General features: G+C 34.6%; 3 protein-coding genes across 6 annotated transcripts; 2 read left to right on the top strand and 1 right to left on the bottom strand.

Annotated features, from left to right (window-relative positions):
- Window positions 1-668: 668 nt before the first annotated feature.
- On the bottom strand, window positions 669-11,242 carry LOC105777255 (uncharacterized). 2 transcript variants are annotated; one of them, XM_012600407.2, is made up of 18 exons: window positions 10,926-11,242; window positions 10,025-10,234; window positions 9,538-9,633; window positions 8,303-8,355; window positions 7,967-8,063; window positions 7,793-7,866; window positions 7,021-7,126; window positions 5,101-5,211; window positions 4,787-4,863; window positions 4,042-4,108; window positions 3,210-3,275; window positions 2,549-2,656; window positions 2,273-2,403; window positions 2,016-2,082; window positions 1,825-1,892; window positions 1,649-1,742; window positions 1,377-1,444; window positions 669-1,252 (listed from the first exon to the last, which is right to left on the bottom strand). In XM_012600407.2, exons 1-18 carry the CDS (start codon window positions 11,073-11,075, stop codon window positions 913-915), a joined length of 1,983 nt encoding a protein of 660 aa, XP_012455861.1. In that variant the 5' UTR covers window positions 11,076-11,242; the 3' UTR covers window positions 669-912. The 2 variants fall into 2 exon arrangements, with proteins under 2 accessions (XP_012455861.1, XP_052478180.1); XM_052622220.1 differs by lacking the exon at window positions 10,926-11,242 and having other exon boundaries at window positions 9,538-9,717; window positions 10,025-10,173.
- Window positions 11,243-19,081: 7,839 nt separating this feature from the next.
- On the top strand, window positions 19,082-23,370 carry LOC105776783 (protein RDM16). 3 transcript variants are annotated; one of them, XM_012599694.2, is made up of 7 exons: window positions 19,377-19,557; window positions 20,524-20,574; window positions 20,646-20,769; window positions 20,852-21,277; window positions 21,387-21,581; window positions 21,656-21,807; window positions 22,290-23,370. In XM_012599694.2, exons 1-7 carry the CDS (start codon window positions 19,526-19,528, stop codon window positions 23,170-23,172), a joined length of 1,863 nt encoding a protein of 620 aa, XP_012455148.1. In that variant the 5' UTR covers window positions 19,377-19,525; the 3' UTR covers window positions 23,173-23,370. The 3 variants fall into 3 exon arrangements, with proteins under 3 accessions (XP_012455147.1, XP_012455148.1, XP_052477895.1); XM_052621935.1 differs by having other exon boundaries at window positions 19,459-19,557; window positions 20,651-20,769; XM_012599693.2 differs by having other exon boundaries at window positions 19,082-19,557; window positions 20,524-20,769.
- A 158-nt stretch (window positions 23,371-23,528) lies between these two features.
- Window positions 23,529-24,375, top strand: LOC105776784 (uncharacterized). The gene has a single exon (XM_012599695.2). The coding sequence runs from the start codon at window positions 23,646-23,648 to the stop codon at window positions 24,252-24,254; it is 609 nt and encodes a 202-aa protein (XP_012455149.2). The 5' UTR covers window positions 23,529-23,645; the 3' UTR covers window positions 24,255-24,375.
- Window positions 24,376-27,402: the final 3,027 nt, after the last annotated feature.

Genomic DNA, 27,402 nt, shown 5'->3' with positions numbered 1-27,402 from the left:
CCTGGATATGGATATGCGTTTGACATAATATATTCGGCTTTTTAACCTCTTTTTTTTTCCTTCAAAGTGGACCGGAAGAGGGGCATCGTTTGCCAGTTATCCGGCCAACACTGGCACCAGCAAAAAGCAGAGTAAAAAACAGAAAACAGCACAGTTGCTAGAAAAGAACCTTTTGGAAGAAATAGTGGGGGTTGGAAATTTCTCAATCTCTCCCATCCCACTAGGTTCTGTTGAAAAGCAATGGAGGCCCCCTGCAAAATGATGGTGTTATGCTAAAGATAAGACAAATTCCAAATTTCTATATCAGGAAACCCTTTTTTTCGTTACAGCTTTTCTTTTTTCTTTTTTCATTGGGGTTCACTATTTGGAAACCTCCCCCCCCCCCCCCCAAAAGCCTCTCAGTTCATTCATCTTTCTTTTTGCCTCTTTTCCTTTTCCTAGTGACAAATACCACACTTTCAAACAATGCGATGTTTTGTGTTTTGTGGCTGTCGTGATCGAGATAGATTCGGGCAAGAGTATGAGCTTCTAAATAATATGAGAAAGCTTATACAGTTGCATGCCAAATCCGACTCATACCTAATAACTCAAAAAGAAAGTTGAACCTTTCACATCTAACCCAACCCTATCAGACCTACGAATTCTTCAACGCTTGAGAAATCATACAGTAAACTGTGAAGAGATGAACCCTGATACAGATTCATGTTTTCTACGAATTCCAGGATTACAGGTATTTACATAAGAATGAATAAATTGAGACCTCATCCAATGTTACAGAGGTAACAGTGAAAACCTTGATTCTAGAATGCAGGTTATACATATATCAATACATGTCATACTAGCACAAGGGCTTGCCTATTATAATATATAAGATAATTTTGACCGTGTTTCCACAAGGTTAAATTACCTGACCTATTTGCCTGGCGCAGTATCACCAGCTCTCAGTTCCCTTTCAAGTTCATCAAACTCCCAATCACCTATCTCCTCAGTCGAGTAGTCTTGGCTACCCTTCCCAAATTCTGACTCCAGCTTTGCTAATTCTGCTGCAGGATCCAGCAATGGTTGTGCTTCAGTCTTTGCCTTTGTATTATCAGGTTTAGGTTGTGTCGATTCCGGAACCATCTGCATATTCTCGTTAGGAGTATCAATCTTCGGAGTCTCAATTTCCAATGTCGGCCTTTCAATAGCTTCAAATTCCACTCTTAACTTTTCAATATCATTGAATAATTCTTTAACCTTAGGGTCACCTTTCCTGGATAGAAGACCAGAAAATGGATTCACAAACCCCATTTAGAGGGAATCATGAAAACGCAAGGATAGGAGTGCACATAGAAATTGGAAAGGATGAGTTTGTATGCAATATGTATATATCTAACCTTGAGAGTGTCTCATGCTTACAAAACTGATCTTTCATGTTATCCACCACACTGAAGGTAGTAATAATCTGAAACAGGGAACTCGACAATGGTAAGAGGAAAAAAGACACAGGGATTTAAACAAAAAGTGAATAAAACTAGTGAATAATAATTAATGAAGCAACATGTGGTTTCATCGTTGCAAAATAAAAAAAATAACCCTCTAAAAGAAAATAAATGAGAGAAGGAAAAAAGGGAGGGAGAAAATATGCATCAGCGGGGACTGAGTGTACCTTGGCTTCATAATCCAAATATTCCTCCTCAAGATGTTTCCTCGGGTTTAATTCTTTGGCATCCTCATCACTTGGACCAGAAGCCTTCTCTGATCTGTCTTGTCGGGGATAAAGATTTAGAAATTGCAGTAAAAATAAGTAGGCCAGAATTATTTATCTCAAACGATACAGATTACCTCTCATTTAACTTCTTCAGGTTCTCTACAAATTTACCGATACGACTAATAGAAGGGGTCAGCTCTTTCTGCAAAAGAGTACAAAGATTCCCAGAACAATGCATGGGAGAGAAAGAGAAAAGGAGCAAAGGTGGGAATTAACCACAACTTAGGTTCACAAAGTGCTTCATCAGTCAGAATGCAATGAATACCTTGTAATCAGAGAGAAGATTAAGGGCCAAGTCCACAAAGAAATCCTCATGTTGCTCCAATTCCTCACTGGAAAATGCAAACAAGTATCAACCAAAAAATTAAAAGAATCCAGTATTAAGTATTAAATTAATAGAATTAAGAACAGACTTCATAATATTCTCTTTCTTCAATGCAAGGAGTTCGAAAAACAGGATCAATGGAGGAGGATAATTAGAAACATATTGTCCTAACAGAAGAAGAGTGTTGGATTACATACTCGACTTGCTTGTTCTTAGTTTCTGCATATGTGGACTGGATAAGCCAAGTATCTTCCAAGAAATTAATCCATGTATGGAGAACTTCAGCTTCTGCTCTACAAGCAGAAATGGAATTTGACAATTCATCTTCCTGTTAACATGTCAAAAAGAGTTATCAGATGTTTGAATTTCGAACCATGAGACAGAACGTAAAATTATCAAGATGGAGTAATTTATATAAATTTTAGCTTTACATGATTAATACAGAAATTAGGTAAAAGCACGCACATGCACACCTTTGTTTTCAAATGGGAAACAATCTGATTGTTAGCTTCGTTAAACTGATCTCTTTCTTCCCGGACATCACGTAGACGCACATTAGCAGCAGCCAACGATATATTAACCTACACACATTCCACCAAAATCGTAAAGGCCAGAACCCAGAATCCACCTTTTTACACTATAGGAAGTTAATAAACAGATAGAAATTTCCATAGCATGAACACAGAAAACGTAAAGTTTTCAAAGCCACATTGCTTGCATGGTTGTATGGGAGCTTCACTACTTCATAATTGGAAATAATAACCACTCATTACCAATCAAGTGGAGCCAATTATAATTATTTAAGTAGAATAATGAAATAAACTGTATGGATAAATCATTCTTATATATGCCATAGCAATCTATTTGCAAAGCTTTAGTAACTTGTGAACTTCGCCAATCACCCACAAAGTGTAAAAATATACAAAAGATCTGCTTCAGTAAAGTATACAGTCACCTCCAGCAACATGAACAAGTATAAATAAAAGAAACAAAAAATTATTAAAGTAAAAAGAGGGAACAATTCACTATATATGAAGGTAAAGAGAAAAAAACATGTAAAAGCACGTTGCAGGAGATTTTTATAAATTTTCCAATGGGTAAGCAACAACTAGAAACAGAATGCAGTAGAATAACCTTTTTCAGCTCTGCTTCAAGTTCATCTCTTTGTTTCTCAAGCACTGAAATCTCAGCTACTATTTCCTGGGTATCATTCATTGGCAGAAAATGTCAGATTTTTCATCTAAAACAAGTTAATACGCCAAAACTCACAAGCTGGTTTGCCCAGATCTGCATGGTTTTCATTGTTTCAGTGAAAAGCTTACATAGTTTATGATGCTAATGAAATCCTAGGAAAAACAGACAAATAAACCTTAAAGAATGGAACTTTCTTCATTTCTACAACATAAATAGTTCTTTTTATATATATGAACATGCATTTGGCCTTAATGCTTAAGCTATACAAATGGAGCTAGCCCTCTCCCATCACATAAACCCACATCCTCAAGATGCAAAAATAAGACCACCGAATCGAGGCTCATCTTCTAACCAATACCAATGTCCCCTAGGAGACTTTTTGAACAGCATATAATGGCATCTAATAACAGCATTATCACTGCTATGCAGTACCATGATGCATGAAATCATGAAAATATGGAAATAATCCTTTGAATGCCAATTTTAGATAATATCATCCAGTAAATAATTTGACATGTTCCATATTAAACCTCCCATGTCATCAGCCTTTGATTAGGAAGTGTACAAAATCCTCCGCAGCAGATCTACCTAAACTAGATCATGATTTTGACATCACATTTGATTATAGACAATAAGAAAACAACTAGCTATCAAGTTCCAGACAACTTCCTGCAATCAAATATTGTACTCTAACCTAAATTGCAAGATGATAAGATTTTCCTTTTTATCTAGCAGTGCAGACAAAGAGAACATATCAGTGCAAGTATACAACCTTCTCTTTTCCTTCAGCTTCATTTGCTTTGGCTACACGAACAGTCAGGGCCTCCTCCTTCTGAAGTCTGGCAAAAATAAAACCAATGACCAGTATGCAACAATAACATATTTCAGGAGGATATTTAGAAAATTCAAAGCAGAATCAGTTATAAAGAGCTTCAGATTGCTTTATATGTTGCTTCAGTGCTCAGTCTTCAAGAATTTCATCCAAAATCCAAATATTAAGCAGAAGTAGAAATATTCCAGGCAAGCACCCCCAAGCAATCACCAAAGACAGGATTCAAACAATTTTTGCCAATTAGCATGGCCCAAGGCTAACCTTTTCATCATTAATAATAAGATCGAGAAGGAAATTTAGGTCAAAGGTCATACATAAGACATAAGAGATATAAATCACACCAAAGACTTAAGCAGACATCCTCTTAAAGCAACCATGAATTCTGGTCACTGTCAAAGTTTCAACCCATGTTTTCATAATAATCTTCATACTTTCTTGGAAGTTTTCAAATAGGAGATATCTAAAAAAGGTCAAAGTAAATTGTACAATTTCAAACTGAACATCAATAACTGAAAATTTTCTTATAGTACCTAATGAGATACTTTTAAAAAAAGAATCAGCCAGGCCTCACTAACCCTTTAACATAAAACAATATATCACATATAAACGCAACTGCTATTCTAAAGTAACAGCATTGATAAAATCAAAAGTTACTCAGAACAACTCTAAAAGATCCTTGGCAAACCTGTGATCTGATATGCGTTTCTCAGCTTTTGCACAGGAACTTGCAAGAGATTCGGATAAGATCTTCAACTTATCAACCTGCTCAAAGAGACAATATAAAGTAGCAAGTTACAAATAGACGCCCCAAGAAATGCTGCATTTGCTAAAACAGAAACCCATCTTCTAATTTTTTAGCTTCAACTGCAAAAAGATGATAAACCCCTAAATTAAATATTTTAGCTAGATGAAGCAAACTTTAATAGAAAGCAGGTTGCATATACATATTCATGCATAGTAACCTAATCAGGAAACAACCAAATATCAAGAAATATATACCTTTTGAGCATGAATCTCAGGAGAGTCTCCGTTGTTTAGAGACTTCTTTTTCAGTAAAATCTTTTCCAATGTGGAACAGTTTCGTATATCTGCAAGTGCTTCTCTCAGAGCCTGCCACAAAGATAAGGTTGTCCAGATGTCATATTTTCTTTCAGGGGAAATGTATTGAGAAGCTCCTATCTGTTTAAGTGGAAACATAGCCACAGTAAAGATCACTAAATACGTATAATCAGCTAGTAGATTAGAAACATGAGTAGCTCCAAAAAAACTAAGGACTTCTTAATTTTTCTTTGGGGAGGAGTAGGCCTTGTCAACTTGATTTCAAACTGTCGACAAGAGCTTGTAGAATTAGATATCAGATAGAGCTCTAGGTTCTAGCATATCATGCTCTCGATCTTCGAGATGCATCCTGCCAAGAACATCAGCAACTTCAAATTTAATTCCACCCTCATTTAATTCAAGGGCAGGTACCAACCACTCCAACAATCCTCGTACTACACAACTTGCAGTCCATAATCATGATGGGGTTTTCTTCCTCACCAAGATCAGATTTATCAAGGAAACTACCTTCTGGAATGTCAAACTAGATGTGGGCACCTTCCAGAATCTCCATATGGGTTCCCACTTGTTCCTGTCGCAACCAAGCATAAATTGCACATGATGATTCTTCAATCACATGTTGCACTGCATTCAATTATGTTTCTTGACATTGATTTCCTCTTTGTTGACCTCGAGTGTATCCAACTCACCTTAAAAGTAAACCCTAATATATACCCTAGGATCTAATTAGGCTATGATACCAAAATTGATGTGGTTTAGGGGGAAACAACAGTAAACCAATGGAATTAAGGCTGAACAAACGGGTAAGAAAGAATATGGAACTCTAGAAAACGTAGGGCCGTGGAAAACCTCTAGTTTCTCTCTATTAATTCAAAGAAAACAATATGAATAATAATACTCTGGCTAATAAATATTTTACTACTTGTTTATAATACACTTTCTAGCAAATAAATTTCTAATAGCCCTAGATTTAAACCCTAAAGATAACTAATAATCTTAGCCCTAGATCTAAACCCTAACAGTATCTTATAATCTTAGCTATCCATAATATGTCAATAATTTATAAATATTACTGAAATAAAAATAATATTTAAAAGCTCATGTGTCACTCAACTATGAGTCTAAGCTGGTTTTTTGTTTTGTATATATGAGTTATCAAGATGCACCAAAATGAGAGCAAATGAGATAAAGTTCAATCCATATAAAGACAATTTGCAGGGGTAATCAGTAACAATAATAAGAACATCACTATTCTGCTAGAGAGGGAGGGAGGGAGAGAGAGAGAGAGACTAATAATCTTTAGCCCTAGATCTAAACCCTAACGGTATCTTGTAATCTTGGCTATCCATAATATGTCAAAAATTTATAAATATTACTGAAATAAAAAAATAATATTTAAAAGCTCATGCGTCACTCAACTAAGAGTCTAAGCTGGTTTTTTGTGAGAGAGAGAGAGAGAGAGAAGTCTGGGAAACACCCAGAACATACCATTCTGTGGCAAAGGAATATCAAATAACACTTATTCCAATAAGAAATCCAACACATTCTTTTGCAGCTTTATCAAGTGCAAACAGATTATTCAACAAGTGACACTTTAAAGAACCATATGCAAGAGCAACAATGAAGCAAAAAGAAATAATTAGCGTCAAGCAACTGCAAGATAAACAAGCAAATTAAACCAGTATAATGTTATACTAGCAATTTGATTTGTCCAGATCGAAAACTAACAGGAATTTTGAAAATTGTTTCCCTGACATTAGACCAGGTTTTCTACTTAACATACAATACACTATAAATTCCAAACTTCCACAAAATGGATAAGCAAAGTTTACCATAGCTCACATTAAACTCACTGCTCACCTCAATAGTCACTTTAGCAGTCTTTTCTGATGCATTATCATGACCTTCTTTTCGTGTGCTCAACTTATTGAGTTTTTTCTTCAAATCAGAAGCTTCAATATCCGATCTGTCATTGGAGATTAAAAGATACAAAATATTAATTTCTCTTGCTTAAGTAAGTGTAGCAATCAAAAACCTCAAATTTCAATATCTAAAGTTTCTGGAAAATATGGTAGCTACACAACATGAGCCAAAAAATATGATATTGAATCCTCCTCTGTTAAAATAGGATAAGCAGGTAGATTTATGCCAACATAGATGCAAACTGGGCACATGAAAATATGATCAAAAGTAACTTTTATTCATGCCTACAAAAATATCTTAGCTAGTTATTAGAAGTTAAAACTCATTTTAAGAGGGAAAATTACACTATAATTATTAAAGAAAAATTCAATTAGACACTGCCAAAAGCTACGTCACCCACTCAAGAGTGTTGAATACGGGTATCATCCATCACAGGTATGCTCAAAGTTTTTCAGTTTTTATTATATAGTTGGAGAATCTTACCTCCATACCCAAATCCAGATAGACGTTGGATATGGGTGTTGGACATGGGTATTTTAGGAAAAATGAAGGGCCGGAGTAAAATAGTCCAGAAACATACAAGATGTTGGCATTGTCAGAAACATGAACCAAGAACCCAAAGCCAAAGTAGAGAAAACATAACAGGGAAGTGTACGCATTATAACATGGGCAGAAGGACAGGAAATGGAAGTATTTTGTTTTGAACTACCTTAAAAGATCTGCACTGGTTTTCAACCCTGTTATGGCACTTTGCACAAACTGAAGCAGTTCCTCCCGTTTCACCTATAAATTTCCATGTTTGAGGAAAAAAAGAAGGGAATACATTAAACTTTGAATCTTTCTAAATTGCATTCAGAATGTAGCATGGGTTCCAACAAGTTACCAGCACTTCATCTTGGTAGCTAGAAAAGGCAAAAGCTAGATCCTGTATACTGCTGACTACAGCATTGTGAACTTCTTTTCCTCCGGTAAGGCAAAGCCTGCAGGTATTATTATTTAATTAAAGGAAATTACCAAAATCCTATTTAAGTTTCAGGCTAAATGTTCATAATAATAAATTATTTGTCCCACTTAACCAAACAAAACATACAAGAAGAGGCAGAAAATGAAATTATTCTGCATATGTTAGAAACAGACACTTTTAAACTGTGATGGCAAATCCTCAACGTTGACATTCCAGCTTACAATAAATCAATAGAGATAAAGTGAGAGGACTTGCCGAAACATCTCCTGGAGCAGAGAAATCTCTTCCTCATTTGGAGCTTCAATAATCTGAAACATAGAAAATATTTAACCTGCGTTAACCTCAATGATCAGGTATTCCAAAAGCATAAAAGTTCAATACAGAAGTCCATGCCTTTGGAAATAGTAAGCTCTTTCATTCATGATATTAACTTGTTAGCTAATAATGACAAAAAGGTCTCACAAATTCTGAACATGGCTAGATAAAAATTACAGAAAATCAAACATACAATCTTACATGAAGACATCTAAGATACTCCAGCAGAAAAGATAACATATCTATAAATAACTTAAATGTACTTATATTGATAGAACACAACAAACTAAGAGCTTTCTTATAATTTTCCTTGAAGATGATTCAATCATTAAAATTTCTACTTAATGCCATACTGAGCTCAGTAAATGTATCACTAAAGTTTTTTTTGTTTTTATGGTTTTGATAGCATAAAGCATAACAGGTATTGAAGCAGCTTCATAGCTTACTGTGTTTGATAGGATTTAATGATCTTAGGGAACATTTAAAGATTAAAGCTCCAGTTCTTGCATGGAACTCAAGACTAAGAACAATTTCCAGTAAAGCTGTTATAAACCTCGTGAAGTGCAGGAATTAGGCATTCATTTGTTTTTGTTTGGAAAATCATTACTCAGTTATCATTAAAAATATCAAAAACTTAACGAGGCCCATGATAAAATATTTTATATCTTTCTTTATTTAAATGAGCTATCCGGATTGTTTATTTTAATTTTTTTTTTTTTTTCAGGGAAAGATTTAGATCCAGAATGACCACACCTGAAATGTTGACTTTTCCGAAACTTCATCTAATGCCTAATCCTCTAAAAATTAGTCAATAACTATGCTATCAAAGCATGGAAATAAATGTCAAAAAATGTTTATGATACATTCAAGATTCTACATTATCTTGATGAATTCTGATTAAAAAGAAAATAGGAACAAATGAACTATCCGGATTGTTTATTTTAGTTTTTTTTTTCAGGGAAAGATTTAGATCCAGAATGACCATACCTGAAATGTTGACTTTTCCAAAACTTCATCTAATGCCTAATCCTCTAAAAATTAGTCAATAACTATGCTAGCAAAGCATGGAAATAAATGTCTAAAAATGTTTATGATACATTCAAGATTCTACATTATCTTGATGAATTCTGATCAAAAAGAAAATAGGAACAAATGACCAAGATATCAAATCATACCATAGATATTGTTATGCACTCCAAAGCCTGGCTTTGAAGGAAAACCTCTTGAAAATTCATCGGTGCATCCCCAAAATCAGAGTCATAATACAAAACCTATCGATCATTAAAAATGATCAAAAGATAGAGTCATGACACAAGAAACTTATTCGAAATGTAGCATTAGTTCAGCAATTGAACCTATTTCAGGCACACAAACAATTAATCAACAGCATTAGTTTCAAAATGTAACAAATAAAAATACACTTCATGCAACAAATAAAAAGGAAATCTAAGGATATGACAATAAGGTATATTAAACTATTTAACCTAACTCATGAAAGAAACACAATATAATTTGATCTCAGACTACGCAACCAAAGTGAACCTACCTATCCCCTTGTTGAGCAGACATTGACAAAAACATTTAATTTACAACTCAATAAGTAACACTTAACTTAATTCACTGCATTCAATTTGGTGTTTGTTAACAAAAGGAATAACTCACCAGTGACGGCCTTTTTGGGGTGTCCTTTGCTTCATCAGAAGCAAGAACTTGCTCGAGGCTATTTTGACTGCCTTCAGATAACTTCTCAATTTCTTTAAGTGCAACCAACCATCTTCTCAGCAGCATAGCTCTCTCAAAACCCCTACAAGAGATTGCTGCTTCCTCCAATCTTTTCACAGTTTGCCTTACACTCCTGATACTATGAGACCCCTGCATAACCACACAACTTAAGCAAGTCCAATAACAATATTATAGGATACCAACAACAGGAAAAAGAATTTCTAAAAGTAAACAAGGTAAATAACTATCTAGGAGCGCATTAAATCAAGTCAGAAATGACAGCTGACTCTGATGTGACAACTGACTAAATCACAAAGCTCTTACTTAATATCAGTTTACAACATCACAAGCCACATTTAACATTAGACCAAATAACAGCATAACAATATTACTTGAAAGGGAAATTGCCAAATCCAATTAAAATTAAACAAAAAAATTCAGTAAAATATGTATATAGATGTGGCTAGTGTATAGAAAAATAATTTATTCCGCCAAAGAGACACATTTCTCCAATTATAATTCGATTTTAATCGCATTTTGTTGATTTATTAAAAAAAAAACCTGTTTAGATTATTACATACATTTCATTATCTTCTAACTGAACAACCAAAACACACAATCAATTTTAAACCAAAATGAAAACGCTAAAACTATAATCTAGAAATTCCATAACAACAAAGTAATTATTATGAAAATAACTCTAAATTTCAAATTTTAAGAAAGAAAATCAACATTGCAAACCTTTCAAGCTAAAAAACCATTCAGCATGAAATTGCAACATGAAAACCTCAAACTGCAAATAAATAACATTTACAAAAATGAATGGAAAAAAAGAAATTACAATGCGATCTTGAAAGAGTTTGGCTCCTTCAGCAACAGCCTGACCAGCATGATGAACAACGGTATCGGCATAGTTTTTGATGTTTCGCGTGATGTTATTATTGTTCCCAACCTCCACCGCTTTGTTCACCGCCGTCCTCAGCCACGACATTTCGCTTATTTTCTAGCTTTACCGCTAGGTCGATCAATGCAATTAGGTTTAAGTAATTTCTTTCGTTATTTTCTATTTTTTTCTGTGAGGAAATGTTAGGGTTTTGGAGTTCTGAGACAGGAAATGGGGGAAAATGTGTTCTTCGATCGTTATTGTACTTTTTGTTCAAATGATGAAGTGTAAGAAAACGACGGCGTTAAATGTGGAATTCTAGGATGATGCGACGTGCTGTGACTAACAGATTTTTTTTTCTTTTCCTTTTCTTTTTATCTTATAGCTAATTATGTAATTTTGTAATAATAAAAGGTTTAAAAAAATATTTTTTTATTGGCCATTGAAGTTGTTATTTACTTATTTTACAATAGGTAATAAGGACCAAGTTAAATAATTCTCATTATTATTAAATAAATTAATTTAGTCTTTATATTATTAAAAATTAAATAAGTCTAAATTATAATAGAGTTAACATTTATAGTATAAAAAGGTTTGAAAATTATTTTTACGATTACAATTCAATTTCAAACAAAATATTTTAGTCACGGAACTATACAAACTTTAAAAATCTTAACTCTACTAAAAAGTAAATATTAAATTTATTTCAATTTGGCATTATTTAATTTTTTTAATAATACAGGGATTAAATTAATCTATTTAATGTTGGAGAGACTAGTTTTATCAGGTCCTAGAGGAACCTCTCAGGTACAATCACCTTTCATGATGTGTTACTATGTTTAAGTCACTGGGATGAATGATAAAAACAAAAACAACTTGGTGGTGAGACTGAGTGTTGTACATCTAAAGTAATGAGTCATGTTTTTATTCAAATATAGTTATGAAGGCAAAGCACTTGGTATGATGGAAAATTATCATTTTTAAGGAATTTAATTAGTTGAAACGTAATTCCGATATTTAGTATGCACAAATTGTTTTATTTCCTTGGAAGGTAACATGCCCTAGGAATTTAATGGAAAGTTGCCCCTTAATAATTAGTCAGAGAGTTAATTTCTCATGGGATGGAAAGTAAAAATAAATAAAATGTACCACACTGAATCAATCCATTCAGACGGCAATGGCCCTAAAGATTTGGCACGACTTTGTTTTTTTCACATTTTAAACCCACACTTGATCATCTCATGCATAAATGTACCAACCCTCTTCATTGCATGCATGGAATGTTTTGAAAAAGAAGCAATAAAGTGGCCGACTAATGTATTGTCGTCCTTAATGATCACAGCTATGTGCACTAATAAAGACCGAATTGAAACCAGGTGGGATCCAAGGCCCATTTCCCTTTCTTTCTCCTACCCTTATCTCTTTGGACCGGCCTTTCTCAATGGTAGATGGTGGATCTTTTCCATTAGCCTTCATGGTTGGCCCACCATTAATTTCCTCCCCTCATAATTTGATCTCTTTAAAATCTCTCACACTGATTCTTTCCCTTCCAAATGCGTCTTATTTTTTGTTTCAGGATATTCAATTTCCTTATTCTTCCCCTTTTTAACAAGTCATAGTTGTATCACTAGGCAAATATCTTTATTTTCTTTTACTATCTTTTAAAATATGTTGTCATTATATCAAATTTTAGTATTAAGATAATATCAATACATATATCTAATATATGGATACACTTTAATTTATATCTTAATGTAAGGAGAAAAAAATGTTTGCAAATTCGTACATCTTCAGAATACTGAGGTAATATGCAAGTTGTTTTCAGATGTATTCATGCAACAGATCTGATCAAAATGTGAGAAAATTATACCTTTTAAATTAATATAAATATTTGTGAATAAAAATCATTAAAATATATGAACACTATCCTTTCATTTGATAAGGGCAATTTTATAAAATAACATTAGTTTTCAAATATTTTACTCAACACTTTTTAATGTATGCCAAACATTGTAAAATAATTTTCATAACAATTACATTTTATCAATCACATACTATTTGGTATCATAAGCACGTGTAATAAAAGTAGTATTGTCAAAAAAGGGCCTATTGAATCCAATGGACTTTTTTACCTGCAGTTGAAAAATAAGAGTTCAGTTGATAATACCCATCATTGTGTCGTTATCCAAACATCAAATTATGATGAATTTGAAATGAAAATTGTCTTAAAACTTGTGCACGGATGTTTTGATGGAATTCGAATGAAACCTAAGTATTGACAAGATGAAGGTTAAAATAAAATTGAGTAAAATATTCTTAGATTGAAAAACTTCACATTTTTTACATTAAAGGCTATATTCGCTTGCTTTGTGAGTTTCGTATAGAGGTGATTATGGGCTAGGTCGAGTCGAGTCCAAACAAATTTTAGGCCCGATTCTTAAGTTATCCAAGTCTGGTCTGAAAGAAAATTGCTAAGTTCGAGCCTAGCCCGGCCCAGTCCGGCCCATATTTGATTAAAAATAAAATTATATATTTAATATATAATTCGGATTAAAAGCCTAAAAAATATATATAATAAAAAGTATATTTGATTAAAAATAAAAATAAAATATTTAATATATAATTTGGGCCAGACTCGGGCCAAAAAGGTCTTACTCGAGGCCTGACCCGTTTTCTAAACATGCCTTATTTTTTTGCCTAAACACATATTTCGAACCTATATTTTTACCCGAACCCTCCCATTTTTCGGACAGGCCATCAGGCCGGGCCAAGTAACCCAACCCATGATCACCTCTAGTTTCTGTTTATTGTGATTTTCATCAAAAAAAGGCATCCGGTCATTAGAAGGATTAACCACCAAAGCTTTATGTTTAGTGTTAGTATTTAGCAATGTTAGCAGAGTCATACATTATTAACAAATATTGATTATAAAGAGAATAAATAATATATTTTTTTATACTTTATGTAATTCGGTAGTGAAAAGTTCATTTCCAAAATTAAGAAGTGGTCGAGTTAGATATGTTTAATATGTCAAATTACATAAGACAAAAAGACAAAATGGTGGATTTATTATCTACATTGAAGATTTTTTATGTTCTTCATTTGAATCTCCGGCCACTTCCAGAGGAGATACCTATAGATTCTAAAGCTACAATAAAAGCAAAAAGCAAAAAGCCTAAAAGAGGAGCACATTTGTTGCAAATATGTATTAAATTTCCATACATATCAACTGGATGACCCCTATAGAAATATGATTCCATTGAAAGCAACATGAATTGCACTTGAGAACACTTATAGAAACAAGAAGAAATATATAAAACAAGTTTCTTACATTAAGATCTTTTGAATTTACCATTACTGGTATAAAACTTATTGTAAATCAAGTACTTGAGTTGCAAATTCTAACCTTTAAACTAAGTGAAATCGAGGTTAAAAATCGCACTTGAGATGCACTTAGAGGCGATCATGGGTTGGGCTATCCGGCCCGACTCGACGGCCCGCTGAAAAATGAGAGGGTTCGGGTAAAAATATAGGCCCGAAATATGGGCCAGGCCGGGCTCGGCTCGGGCTTAGCAATTTTCTTTCGGGCCGAGCTTGGACAAATTTTTAGGTCCATATTTTGGGTCAGACTGGGCCTAGAAAATAGACCTAAAATTTTGTCTGAGCTCAGCCCTAACCTGACCCAGCCCATGATCACCTCTAGATGCACTCATTATTGTTCGACTGGAAATTTTATTAGTGAAAAGAAGTTCTTGAAAAGTAAAAAGAGCCTTGAATTTGAAAGAGAGATTCAAATGAACTAAAGAAAGAAATACTAATGAAATGTGTTTGCGTTGCAAAAAGAATTGTAGATTAAAATTTTTGAGAAAAAAAAAGACTACTTATGGTTCTGTAGGCACAAACACAACTAATCATGCTGAACAATATACGAAGAAACCTATAGTAATGGTAGCTAAAATGCAAATTCGCATGGAGATTGAAGCTCATATGGCTACTGCAATAAAATCTTCCAAATGGTGGTTGGATTCTAGAGACAATTCAAGGCACGTGAAAAATGTAAAGACCATACTAGATCCTAATGAAGAACTACAATGTCACTAAGATCATTGGAAATGGATCAGTTTAATTGAATTTACGTCGAGATATAAGCTAAAATTATTTAATGTATTTCATGTAATTGAAATTAGGAAAAGTCTTTTATCTGCACATATGTTGTGCAATAATGAACTTAAAATTGTATTAGAGTTTGATAAAGTTATAGTTTCTAGAAATTATGTATTTGTCCAAAATATTACTCATATGATGGTCATGGTATGTTAAATTGTTAATATTAAGTATTAGTGAAATAAATATTATTTTTTCTCATATCATTGAGCATACATTTGTTTTATGACATGATAGTTTAGGAAATTTAAATTATATATTATTACAAATTTTTCAAAAAAAATATAAGGAAAAACCTGAAATTTGTATGGAAGCAAAAATATTAAGAAACCCTTACAAAAGTTGAAAGAAATCATTAGTTATTAGAACTTGTTCATTTTCATATTTTTTACTTAAATGGTATGTTCCAAGAGGATGAACGAGATAAATTATAATGTTCATTAATGATTATTTTCATTTTACCTATGCTTTTTTTTAATTAAAATAAAAGATGAAGCTTTTGAGAAGTTTAAATAATTACAAATTAATTGTTGAAAATTAAAAGGAAAATAATATTAAAATTCTTTGAAGTTAGAACTGCACTTGTAATTACTCAGGTTTCATAACTTGCCTTGTTTGAAATTGATAATTTTTTTAAGCAAAATAGTTGGGCCACGATCTTGTTGATCTCGTGGATGCATGTTGTCTCATATATTGATCATCTGGAGCAATAAATAATAGTGCATTGGGTCGAATTGGATCCCTTGTATTAAGGAGATTGAATGACTAACTTGAAAACTTATCTTAAAGATCTCTAAATAATCCTAACCTTATTAGGATACTCTCAAAACTGTTTTGAGGCTATATTTGTGGGGATTGTGATTGTGATTCATCTTTATGTTAGCAAGTACAAAAAGCTTTATTTTCTAGACTTACATGGATATAATGAACAAAGAGTTTTTAACACTTAATTTGTATATTAGGAATTGTGTTTGAGAGTGATGTTTGTAAGTAAAACAAATGAGTCACTTAGTTTTATAAACTAAATTTTCTGGGAAGAAAGCTCGGTAGAAAGAGATCTAAATCTTAGTTGTAAAAATGAGGTTGATACACTGATAAGTGGCATGACTTAAATCATTATTGAGATGAGGTTAAAGATAATGGATTGTATATTTGGGCAATACCCTGTAGACAGGTGGAAATGGAATTGTATAATCAATTGCTTTGGTGTTATATTCTTTAGTTGTCACATTTAGCAGTTATAACCGCTCATATTGTTCTTACAAAAATCGGTTGTTTTCTTTAAAGCATACAATGATAAATCTAGACATATTAGCATAAAGCTTGACTATATTAAAGAAACAAACTCTAACGAATAATTGCTTACTAGCAATTTGGTATATCTTTCACCTAAATGATTACTAAGGATTTGGTAAGTATTAGTACAAAACAAATGAGCTTAAAACCTTTAATATTAGATACTAATAATGGAAACCCAATTTTAATAAAAATCGTTTAATTATAAAGTAAAAATATAAAAACAAATTATTATTATGTGATGCACTAATAAAATCCATTTTAAACAATAATGTTATGAAAACTAGTGTGATCCATTGCATACAGAAGATGAGTTAAATCCTTTTAACATAATTCATTGATTATTTTTGTTTAAAGCAATAAACAAAAAATAAACTCTATGTATATGAACATAAAAAGTGGTACTACTTTATCAAGAATAATTAAGTTCTATATAAATATTTATTAAGAACATGACAAACACATGGCCATGTTAGTTCTATGAGTAAAAATATTCAGGTAGGATTATGAATTAGGATTACTTCGGGATAAAGAGATATGATTTACCAATAAGTGTTGGATAGTGATGATAACAGGGTAGGGTAGATTTGTACTAACCTTGAACCTTGATGAATCATCTCAACCCCAACTCTTAAAGAAAAAAATCTGCCCCAAATTCGAAATTTAACAGGAGACCTGACTTTGACTCTGGCTCTAACTTTGATTTCAACCCGAATTTAGTTTAATTGTTTTATTTTTTATTTTAAAGCAAATAAAATTACATTTTGAATTATTATAAAATGATCATCTAACTATTCAATTTTGTCTCTTTTTTTGTCACTAGTTGGCTAATGTAAAAATAGGAACACCCAAAAATCCTAGATAGTTGGTTGACCAAAAAAGATAAAACTGAATAATTAAGTGATCATTTTATAACTTTTCATAGTTGGGTGACCAAGAGAAAGAAAATACTAATAGTTGGGTGACCAATTTATAACTTTTCATAGTTAGGTGACCAAAAAAGAAAAAAATCCATAGTTGGGTGACTACTGTTGGTACATGGAATCTACAGAGGTGGAGAAGGAGGAAAGTTGGTTCGTCTATTCTAGGGTCAAGAGTTGAAAAAGTAGGGGGCTTAAGTAGAGAAGGTCCGAACTTAGTGTGTTAGGGTTTTGTGTGTGAAGAAGGGCCCCACTACTATGTTACACCTTGGGGTATTTATAGGTAAGTGAGGATTCCTAGGTGGTCCTCTTTTGAGAAGATCATATCCATTAATAGCGGATGGATTGAGGGTCCTACCAGGTGGTTAAGAATGGACAATCTCGCATGTGAGGATACAAGGCATGCAGGTAGTCGGTCACTAAGTGACCATCCAGATGGTACAAGGGGGAAGGGTTGCTCGTGGTTGTCTCGAGGATAACTTGCGGATGGTCTTAAAGCAAAGTCACTTTATAACCTACCTCTCGATTGGGAGGAGTATTGTTATACCCCTACTTTTTTTAATGACACGTGGCAACATGATAACCTACCAAAGAGACACTCGCAAGCAACCTTCTGCCTTGTACTGTGATGGCCATTCAGTGATCGACCACCCGTATGCCTTGTACCCCCAATGAGGGATCGTCTATCCTTAACCATTCAATGAGACCCTTTGTTAAGCTATCCACTATTAATAGATATGGTCTCTTCAAAGAGGGGACCATTCGGGAACTCTCACTTACCTATAAAGACCTCAATGTGCAACATAGTAAGGGGACTTCTCTCTACATACAAAACCCTAACACATTAAGTTCGAACCCTTCTTTATTTGATCCCCTACTTTTATAACTTTTAACTCTAGAATAGGTAAATTGACCTTTCTTAACACACTCTTTTTTTTTCTCCACCTTTGTAGATACCATGTATTAATAACTATTAATGTAGTTTACTTAAAAGTACAAAATGCTTAGATAATCTTAAAAAAAAATCAATTTAAAATTATTAATGGGTTGGGCCAGGCCGGATTAAGGCTTAATTCAAAAAAGGAATTTCAGGTTTGTTGACGAACTTGAACTCGACTAATTTGCTGATTTTTTAAAATGTTATTTTAAATAATAAAACAAACGAGTCGAATTGATTCAGGTTGAAAAATTTAAACCAACCCCAGCTTAAAACGAGTCGGGGAAGTCAATTTGACTAAAACAACGCCGTTTAGCTTGTAGACACGTAGAGGTGATCATGGGCCGGCCCAAGTTCGGGCTAGACCTAGACAAAATTTTAGGCCCGTTTTCTAGGCTCGGGCTCGGCCCGACCCGAAATATGATCTTAAAAATTTGTCCAAGCCTGGCTCGAAAGAAAATTGCTAAGCTTAAGCCCGACCTGACCCATATTAAATTTTACAACAATAAAATAACATCAAAAACCTGCAAAATAAAAAAAAATTGATTAAAAACATGAAAGTTAAAAAGTATATTTGATTAAAAATAAAAAAAATATATATTTAATATATAATTCAGGCCGGGCAAAGCCAGGCCTAGGCCAAAAAAGTTTTATTTAAGGCCCAGCCCGTTTATTCAAACTCATATTTTAAACCTATATTTTTATCCGAACCTTCTATTTTTCGGACGGGCTGGGTCGGGTAGCCGAACGCATGATCATCTCTACAGACACGCACAGATTTTGTTATTTTAGAACAGTTCCCAACGAAAACGGTAGAAATAGAAAAAATAGCCAAGAGAGGGACAACCAAAACCCTCTCTGAAATCCCTAATCCCTGCAAATGGACAAAGAGAAACCCGCAACCAAACGGTCCCGGGACCACCACGACAAGCACCACCGCAGCCACCACCTCGACTCTGACCATCACCACGGCCACGATTCCCACCGTCGTTCGGAACGTAAATCTTCATCATCGCGCCGTGAAGAACGCGAGAGATCTTTCGAGAGGGAGGGTTCGAGGGATAGGAAGCATCGTGAGGATTCCTACGAGGAAGCTGAAGCGAAGAAGAAGAGGAAAGAGAGGGAAGAGAGTGAGGAGAGAGGAGAGAAGAGGGCCAAAGTTACTGAAGGAAATAGAGAGGTAAAAAGAGAGAGAAGAAAATTTGGGGATAAAGCAAAGGAAGAAGAAATTGAGTTCTCCAATGCTGCCAGTGGTGGTGATCCAGTTCAAAATGTAATTCTTTCTAATTTTCCTTTAATTTTATATCTATTTTATTACTCTCTGAAGCGAAAAAGCAATAAAATGCCATTTAAATGCAAAACCATATAAGAAATTTAAGTAATTAAAAATTGCTAAATGCATGAAGTTTATAGTTGCATATATACTAAGCTTGTTGAGTTTAGAACTTCATTATTAGTAATTTTCTTTTGTTCTCCATTTTCTTTTATTTGAAGTACATTTTAGGAAATAAGAAGCAAATACTACAAAACCAAGTAGCAAAATAATTATTTTAATGGAGCATTAACCTTATTTCTTTGTTTCCTTGTAATCTGTATCTTTTGAAGTTTCTATGAACTTAATTTATGTGGAATTGTATATAAGTAGTGTTTTGAGTAGAAAACATAGTCTGGTTCCTTAGAACTTATGTGGTTTTGTGCCTGTTTGAACTTTGAATTCTCTTCATGTCATACATTAGTTACAGGTAAAAATCCTTTCTTTGTATTTCAAATGACTATTCTAAGTGGATATTGTATAATTCTGCTTCGTGTTGTGGTGATTTAGTTCTTTGTACATAAATTTTAGAAGTTTATCAAATTTTCTCTTTTCTTTTTCTTTTGTTGAGTTGCTTGTTTAGAGGGTTATATAGCTGGAGGAGGCATAGTTTTTTCCTTCTTACTTTTGCAGCTTATTTGAGGCCTGTAGAAAGTAGATTTTATAATGTCACGGATTTGATTAACTTCTCTCCTTAGGGATCTTCCATTGACCCTATTGTTGATGTAATATTTCACAGTTGTTGATTTTACTGTATGCTTACTCAAGCATACCTAGACAGCTGAGAGATTAGCTAATGCATCAATTGTTAGAATGAGATCTGAAATATATTATATAGGAATTTGTTCCCTTTGCTAAATTTTCTAGCATGTTGCTGAACTTGTAAGTGTTTATGCTGATGTGAATTCACTTTTCCCCTACCTGCAGGGTGCTGCTCTGGCATCATTACCAAGGACTGGTCACTCGCCATCTACCAAGGTATCTTCCGTTTCTACTGCTGAAAATAAAGCATATAGTATTACCGGATCTCATGAGGTTCCTGGATCTAGTACAGATGGCTCTTCTGCCGTTGGGAGAAGTGGTGGAAATCTCTCTCTTGATGCCTTAGCCAAAGCTAAAAAGGCTTTACAAATGCAGAAAGATTTAGCAGAGAAACTGAAGAAGATACCTTTGGTAAGTTCTTAATCTTTTTGCTTTTGGTCCTGAAGGTTTGAAGGTTGAAATATTCATGTTGTATTGGTATTGTTATATGTAGTTGAATAAAGGCACAGGCTCCAGTTCAGTGGCGACTGGTGTAACGGTTGAGGGACCAGTCTCATCAGTGACTACAGCAATTGCAAGTGGACTATCAAGCTCGTCAGTGCTTCCTTCTACCTCTGCAGCAGCAGCCCCTATGAAGCCACCTGCTGGTGGGGTGGCTGCTGTTCCTGGTCTTGCTTCAATATCAAACTTAGAAGCTGTTAAACGTGCTCAAGAATTGGCTGCTAAGATGGGATTCCGCCAGGACCCTCAGTTTGCTCCTCTAATAAACTTGTTCCCTGGACAGGTGCAAGCAGATATTCTGGTTCCTCAGAAACCAACCAAGGCACCTGTTCTACGTGTCGATGCGCTTGGTAGAGAAATTGATGAACATGGTAACATTATAAATGCGACCAAACCAAGTAATCTTAGCACCCTCAAGGTTTGTCAATTTTCTGGTCTTGGTGCAATGTTTCTTATGTTCTTACTTCCAGTGCAATTTTGTGCTACCTTCAGGGCCCGCCTTTAACTGATCCATTTGATTTTTCCAGGTCAATATTAACAAGCAAAAGAAAGATTCATTCCAGATCCTTAAACCTGAGCTAGAGGTGGATGCAGAATCAAACCCACATTTTGATGTGAGGATGGGAATCAATAAAGATAAGCTTCTTAGGCCAAAAAGGATGACGTTTCAGTTTGTAGAGGAAGGGAAATGGTCGAAAGATGCTGAGATCATCAAATTGAAGGTATTGTGTTCTCTCTCTCTGATTCTTCCATCAGTTTTTTGTCTGGTTTTGAGATTATTATCTATTCATTACAGAGTCAATTTGGTGAAGCAAAAGCAAAAGAGCTAAAGGCAAAGCAAGCACAGTTGGCAAAGGCAAAGGCTGATATAAATCCAAATTTGATTGAGGTGTCAGAAAGAATAACAAAGGAGAAATTGAAAGACCCAATTCCTGAAATAGAGTGGTGGTAAGTTGATGATACTTTCATTATTGGACACCTTTAAGCTCACATACCTCTAATTAATTAAATCACTTAGGAGATATTTGTTGATTCAACATGTTGTTAAACTAAACCCAAATAATCCATCCAGCTGGTGTTATATGTGAGGAAGATTTATTTATTGCCGAAATGCAGTTCTTCGTAGCAGTCACTGTTGTTTTACTTGCTGCTGGCTGTAAATATTGGGTTGCATTTTCATTCTTTATGAGTATTTTGTTTGGATACCAATGTTAGTTAAGGCTATGTGGATTTTGTTGATAATATTCAAGCTGAGTCAAGGCATGCAACTTCATCATATTTTTAAAGCTGAAAAGCGCTGGAATCTATTTCCAATCTTATATGTTATTTCATCATTTAAAAATTTAAAGGGGACATTACAAGTTAGAACTGTCATTTCATTCGCTCTCATTGTTTGTATGTCTGGTGGAATGTTTATTGTTGTTTTTCAGGGATCTGCCTATTCTAGTTTCTGGTTCTTATGATGACATCGCTGATGGTGGTGTTATGACCAAAGATAAGCTGAAGAAGGAGAAGATTACTATTTATGTTGAGCATCCCAAACCAATTGAGCCTCCTGCCGAGCCAGCTCCTCCTCCACCTCAGCCCCTGAAGCTAACAAAAAAGGAGCAGAAGAAACTTCGCACTCAGCGACGGCTGGCAAGGGAAAAGGATAAACAGGAGATGATTAGACAGGGCCTAATAGAACCTCCCAAGCCAAAAGTTAAGTTGAGCAATTTAATGAAAGTTCTAGGATCTGAAGCTACCCAAGATCCTACTAAGCTTGAAATGGAAATCCGTAGTGCTGCTGCTGAGCGGGAACAGGCTCATGTGGATAGAAACATCGCTCGCAAGCTTACCCCTGCTGAGCGCCGTGAGAAGAAAGAGAGGAAGCTTTTCGATGACCCAAATACGGTGGAGACCATTGTTTCGGTTTACAGGATCAATGACCTCTCACATCCCAAGACCAGCTTTAAAGTTGATGTTAATGCCCAAGAAAACCGATTAACCGGTTGTGCTGTGATCTCCGAGGGTATTAGCGTTGTAGTTGTGGAAGGTGGAAGCAAGTCCATCAAGAGGTACGGGAAGCTCATGCTTAGGCGAATAAACTGGGCTGAAGCTGTAAACGACAATGATGATGATGGAGATGAAGATGAAGAGAAACCCCCTAACAAGTGTGTATTAGTCTGGCAAGGTAGCGTTGCTAAATCAAGTTTCAGCAGATTTTCTGTTCATGAGTGCATCACTGAAGCAGCTGCAAGAAAGGTTTTTGCTGATGCTGGAGTGGGCCATTACTGGGACCTTGCGGTTAATTTCACAGACGATGAGTTTTGATATTATTAAAAGGCAATTTTCCCAAGTATTTTCCCGCTTGACTTTAGATTATGAAATGTTGTGATTAAGAACTACTTTCCTGCAGTTGTTCTATCATCTTCTGTGCTAATCAACTTTTCCAGGTTTTAAATTATCCTTAGTTGCAAAAACCGAATCCGATTCAATGGATAATTATCTAAACAGATTTGGTTGTTTAAATCGGATTGGATTGAGAATTGATCTCAATGGATGTTAATATATCGTACAACGAAATTATTATTCCACCGGAACATTTCCTTGGAAGTGTGTCTGTCCGCGGAACAATTCCAATGAGAAAAATTGCAAATAAATTGGGGCAAAAAAAATTCCACCACTTAAAAAATAGAAAAATCCACAACCTAAATAAATTATTTTTATCAAAAAAATAGACAGATTCCGTTTCTTATCCGACACAGTGAAGTGGATTGAAGTGAAGAAAGAAACAACCACCGAAAATGTCGGCAGCGCTTCCTCCACCAGCTTCATCTCTCAAACTAACGGCGACAACCTCTTTCCCATCCCCACGAGCACTCTTCCTCGCTTTACGCAAACCCCAAATTTCCATTATCCCGCGTGCCACTCCTGACTCCGACGCTGACTCATCAACCGAACCCGACTCCGCCCCCTCCTCGGACACCTCAGCCGAATCCGACCCATTCGAATCCCGTCTCTCCCAAGTCCGCCTCCGTTACCGAATCGGAGCCGGCAAGAAAGCGGAGCGCCGAAAATCAAAGAAATCCGGATCCGTATCCACTTCGTCGTCTTCCTCCTCCATCTACCTCCCTCCGGTGCCTTTAAAAGAGGCGATTTCAAATGGGTTGAAAGTGGATTTCGGGTTTAGCCCATATAGCGAGAGAATAAACGGACGGATCGCGATTCTCGGGTTGACGGCTTTAGTTTTAGTGGAATTGGCTACGGGTAAGAGCGTGATAAGTTATCATACGCCAGCAATTATCTTTATTCAGATTTATTTTGTAGCTGCAGTTGGGGCTTTGTTCGTTAAGTACGAGAAAGAAAAAGTTAGTGTTTGGCCACCTTCTCAATCTTCTTCACCTCAAAAATGAAAAAAAAAATTGTACTTTTTTGGGGTTTTTAGTTAATATGAAGTTAATTTGTAATTTTATAATGTAATAAATTGTGATTTATTATGAGTATTTATTAAGAACGATGTTTTAGTTTTTGCCATTGATGTTAGTGTATATATTATATGTATTTGAGTGATGAATTCATTTTTGATGCAACTGGTAATGGAGCTTTAAGCTTGTTATACTCATACAACTTGGGCAAGCTTTGCCTAAGGAAATGCAAGGATTCTAGCTTCTAGCTTCTAGCTTGCGCCTTGTGGCTTTGACAACACCAGCTCTACGATGCTTGGGTAGTGATCGACAGCTGTTTCATGAGATGTAGCAACAAGGTAAGATGGTATTGGCGGAGCTTTTCTCCTTATTACAGCAACACTTTTGTGAATCGGCATTTGCAGGCGCTGTTTCTCCCGGATAGGCCATTTTCGGGGGATCAATGCAGAAGGTAATTGTGCATGGCTTGTGTTTCATTGTCGTTTCATAGGTAGTGGAGGAGGATGTCTTGCAGGAGGAACCATGTTAAATGATGTTTTAGTTTTTGCCTTCGATGTTGGGTATATGTGTGTATGCATATACATATACAAATACATATACATATACATATATGAATTGGTAATGGAGGTTTAAGGAACTTTGGCATGTAGAGGGCAAATGAGTAATTATGAAGAGACACGATATTTTTTTATTCTTTGTGCAAAATGGACACAATATTGTTGATTATACTCTTTTAGGGTTCATTATGCATAGTTAAGCTTATTATACACATAGATATACATGCACTTCTTCCCTGGTTCCCTGCAGAGAGCTTTTTTCTCAAAATATGTTGGAATGTCTTGAAAATTTGCAAATTTCTTTAGTATCAGAATTCGAATTTGCATAATTGCTTAAGATCAAAGTCCGTATATTGTTTGTATTAAATCTAAATATTATTATCCGAATTAAATAAATTATCTGTCAGGTTCTCGAGTCTCTTAAATGAGAAATTAATTTATAGACCTTTCTTACCATATCATTCATAGCCTCTTTCGAATTATTTAATGACATTTTAACAATTAATTTTGAATTTCAAATTTCGAACTCGAACTTTGACCCTAAAATCAAAACCTTGATCCTAAACATTGAACTTTTTTAGTATTTAGGGTTTGAGGTTTAAAGTTTGGGGTTTAAGGGTTAGGATTTGAGGCTTAGCGTAAAAAAATTATCAAAATTATGTATTAATAATATGAAAAAATTATTGAATTTTCATTAAATAATTAGAAAGAAATCATGGATAATGTGATAGGGATGATCCATAAAATAATTTTCCTGCTAAACATATAAATTTAATTAGCAAGAAAAAACTTTAAAAAGTAAAGATGATAATGGGTTTGAACTTTGAATATCCAAATCTATTTTATTATCGTAAGCGGATAATAAAATTCAAAAATCAATATTTGATACTAGTTCGAATTTGTTACAATAATTATAATAACCCGATTGGAAATCATTATTCATGAAATATGAAATTGAATCACTATTTTCTTTGATGAGTTTTGCGATAAGTTAAGTGACCAATTATTTTAATAATTTAAACCATTGAGAAATAGTCTAATTATCGTATTAAGCTCTTACGCGACTCATTATGTAGCAAAACTTAGTGATTGTTTATTTAATTTTGATAAATGAATAGAAATTTAACTATTTATTTTTATTATAATTAAAATATTCATAAACTAATGGCTATTTATTACATGACTACAGGAAAGTTATTCTCTTAGTGATTCGTTCATTTGTGTCCTTTTCAATTCTCTCTAAGCATCATTTCTGCTAAAAGAAACCTCTATAAAGCAGTGACTGGTTGGGGATTCACTGCAATACACACAATATCATATCGACTACTACCATCCATGGCCGCCACCATCACCCCTGTGAGCTTCAAGCTTATATGCAGAAGCAACCTTATGACAATATGTTATAAGGTTGCTTGCAAAAGAAGGCATGCTCGGATGTCTTGCAAACCCTTACGAGAGCGTTGAAAAATTGAGTGATTCATTCATTCTGTTAACAACAAACAAGGACACGTTGTTGAAACCTAAATATTCTTCAAGCTTGCCAGCCAATGTTCCTGTCTTGTTGCCAAATATTCAATCATCAACAACACAAAGGTTTTACCAGTGTTGATATGGTTATAAAGGATCATCGTATGGTTATAATGGACTGTATGATGACAGTTGTTTGTATTACACACATGATCCAACAACTACTTGCCCTTCTTGCTCTGGAGTCAATGAACATCCCTGCAACATTTGTACATCTGCCACCAAATAAGGTTTCAACATCATCACCTACTGCAAAGGAGGGTTATGTGAAAGGGGTCATTACGTATATAATCATGGACGACCTGACAGTCACACCAATCTCGACTATTTCTATCGTAGCTATGCTCCATAAGTTCAACCTCGAACAAGTCGAGGATTTGGAAGAGGAAGTGGTAAATGTAGGAATGAATGAGGTGAACATTATTATCCCGTTTGTTTATAAGTTGTTTTAAAAAAGACAGGAGGTTCCATGGCTTTTGTTTGGTTCATGTTTCAGGGTTTGGAGCTCCTGAAGTCACCGCTAAAGTCCAAGACCGTTCTTACTGATCTGTTCCTTACCCAAAAGGCCAGGAAGAAGCGTTTGTAAATGATGACAAATGCTTGATGCATCGTTGATATGTTCAGAAATATACAAAAGCTGTTGGCTGATGTAGAGATTCTCGTTGCTCATTTCCTTCTGTTGATTTCAGTATTAGGATGTGTTTGAAGTTACAACTGTTATGAACTCAGTCAGATGGTTATTACATATATTTGATCTTTCAATGATTTGTTCATGTTATAATCTAGTTTCAAACTAATGTTATTAAAACAATTGTTGGACTGGATAAAGCACAAGATTTTACCAATCGGAATGGTGAAGAGCAAATTTATATTAGAGGGGATAAGAAGAAATGTGTTGGAGAAGTGTGTGGCTTGGCAGAAGAGTAGAGCTGGAAAAGAAGTTGAGAGAGCTTTAGAAAGGAGCAGAATCCCACATTTCATAGAGACAGAAAATGCCACTCCACTACCATGGTTTATAAATAAAAGCACAGATGAACTTTTCAGAAGCATGG

Source organism: Gossypium raimondii, chromosome 10 (assembly GCF_025698545.1).
Source record: "Gossypium raimondii isolate GPD5lz chromosome 10, ASM2569854v1, whole genome shotgun sequence".
Classification (NCBI taxonomy): domain Eukaryota; kingdom Viridiplantae; phylum Streptophyta; class Magnoliopsida; order Malvales; family Malvaceae; genus Gossypium; species Gossypium raimondii.
Note: the sequence above shows the minus strand (reverse complement) of the source record. Positions and strands in the feature narration are given on the sequence as shown.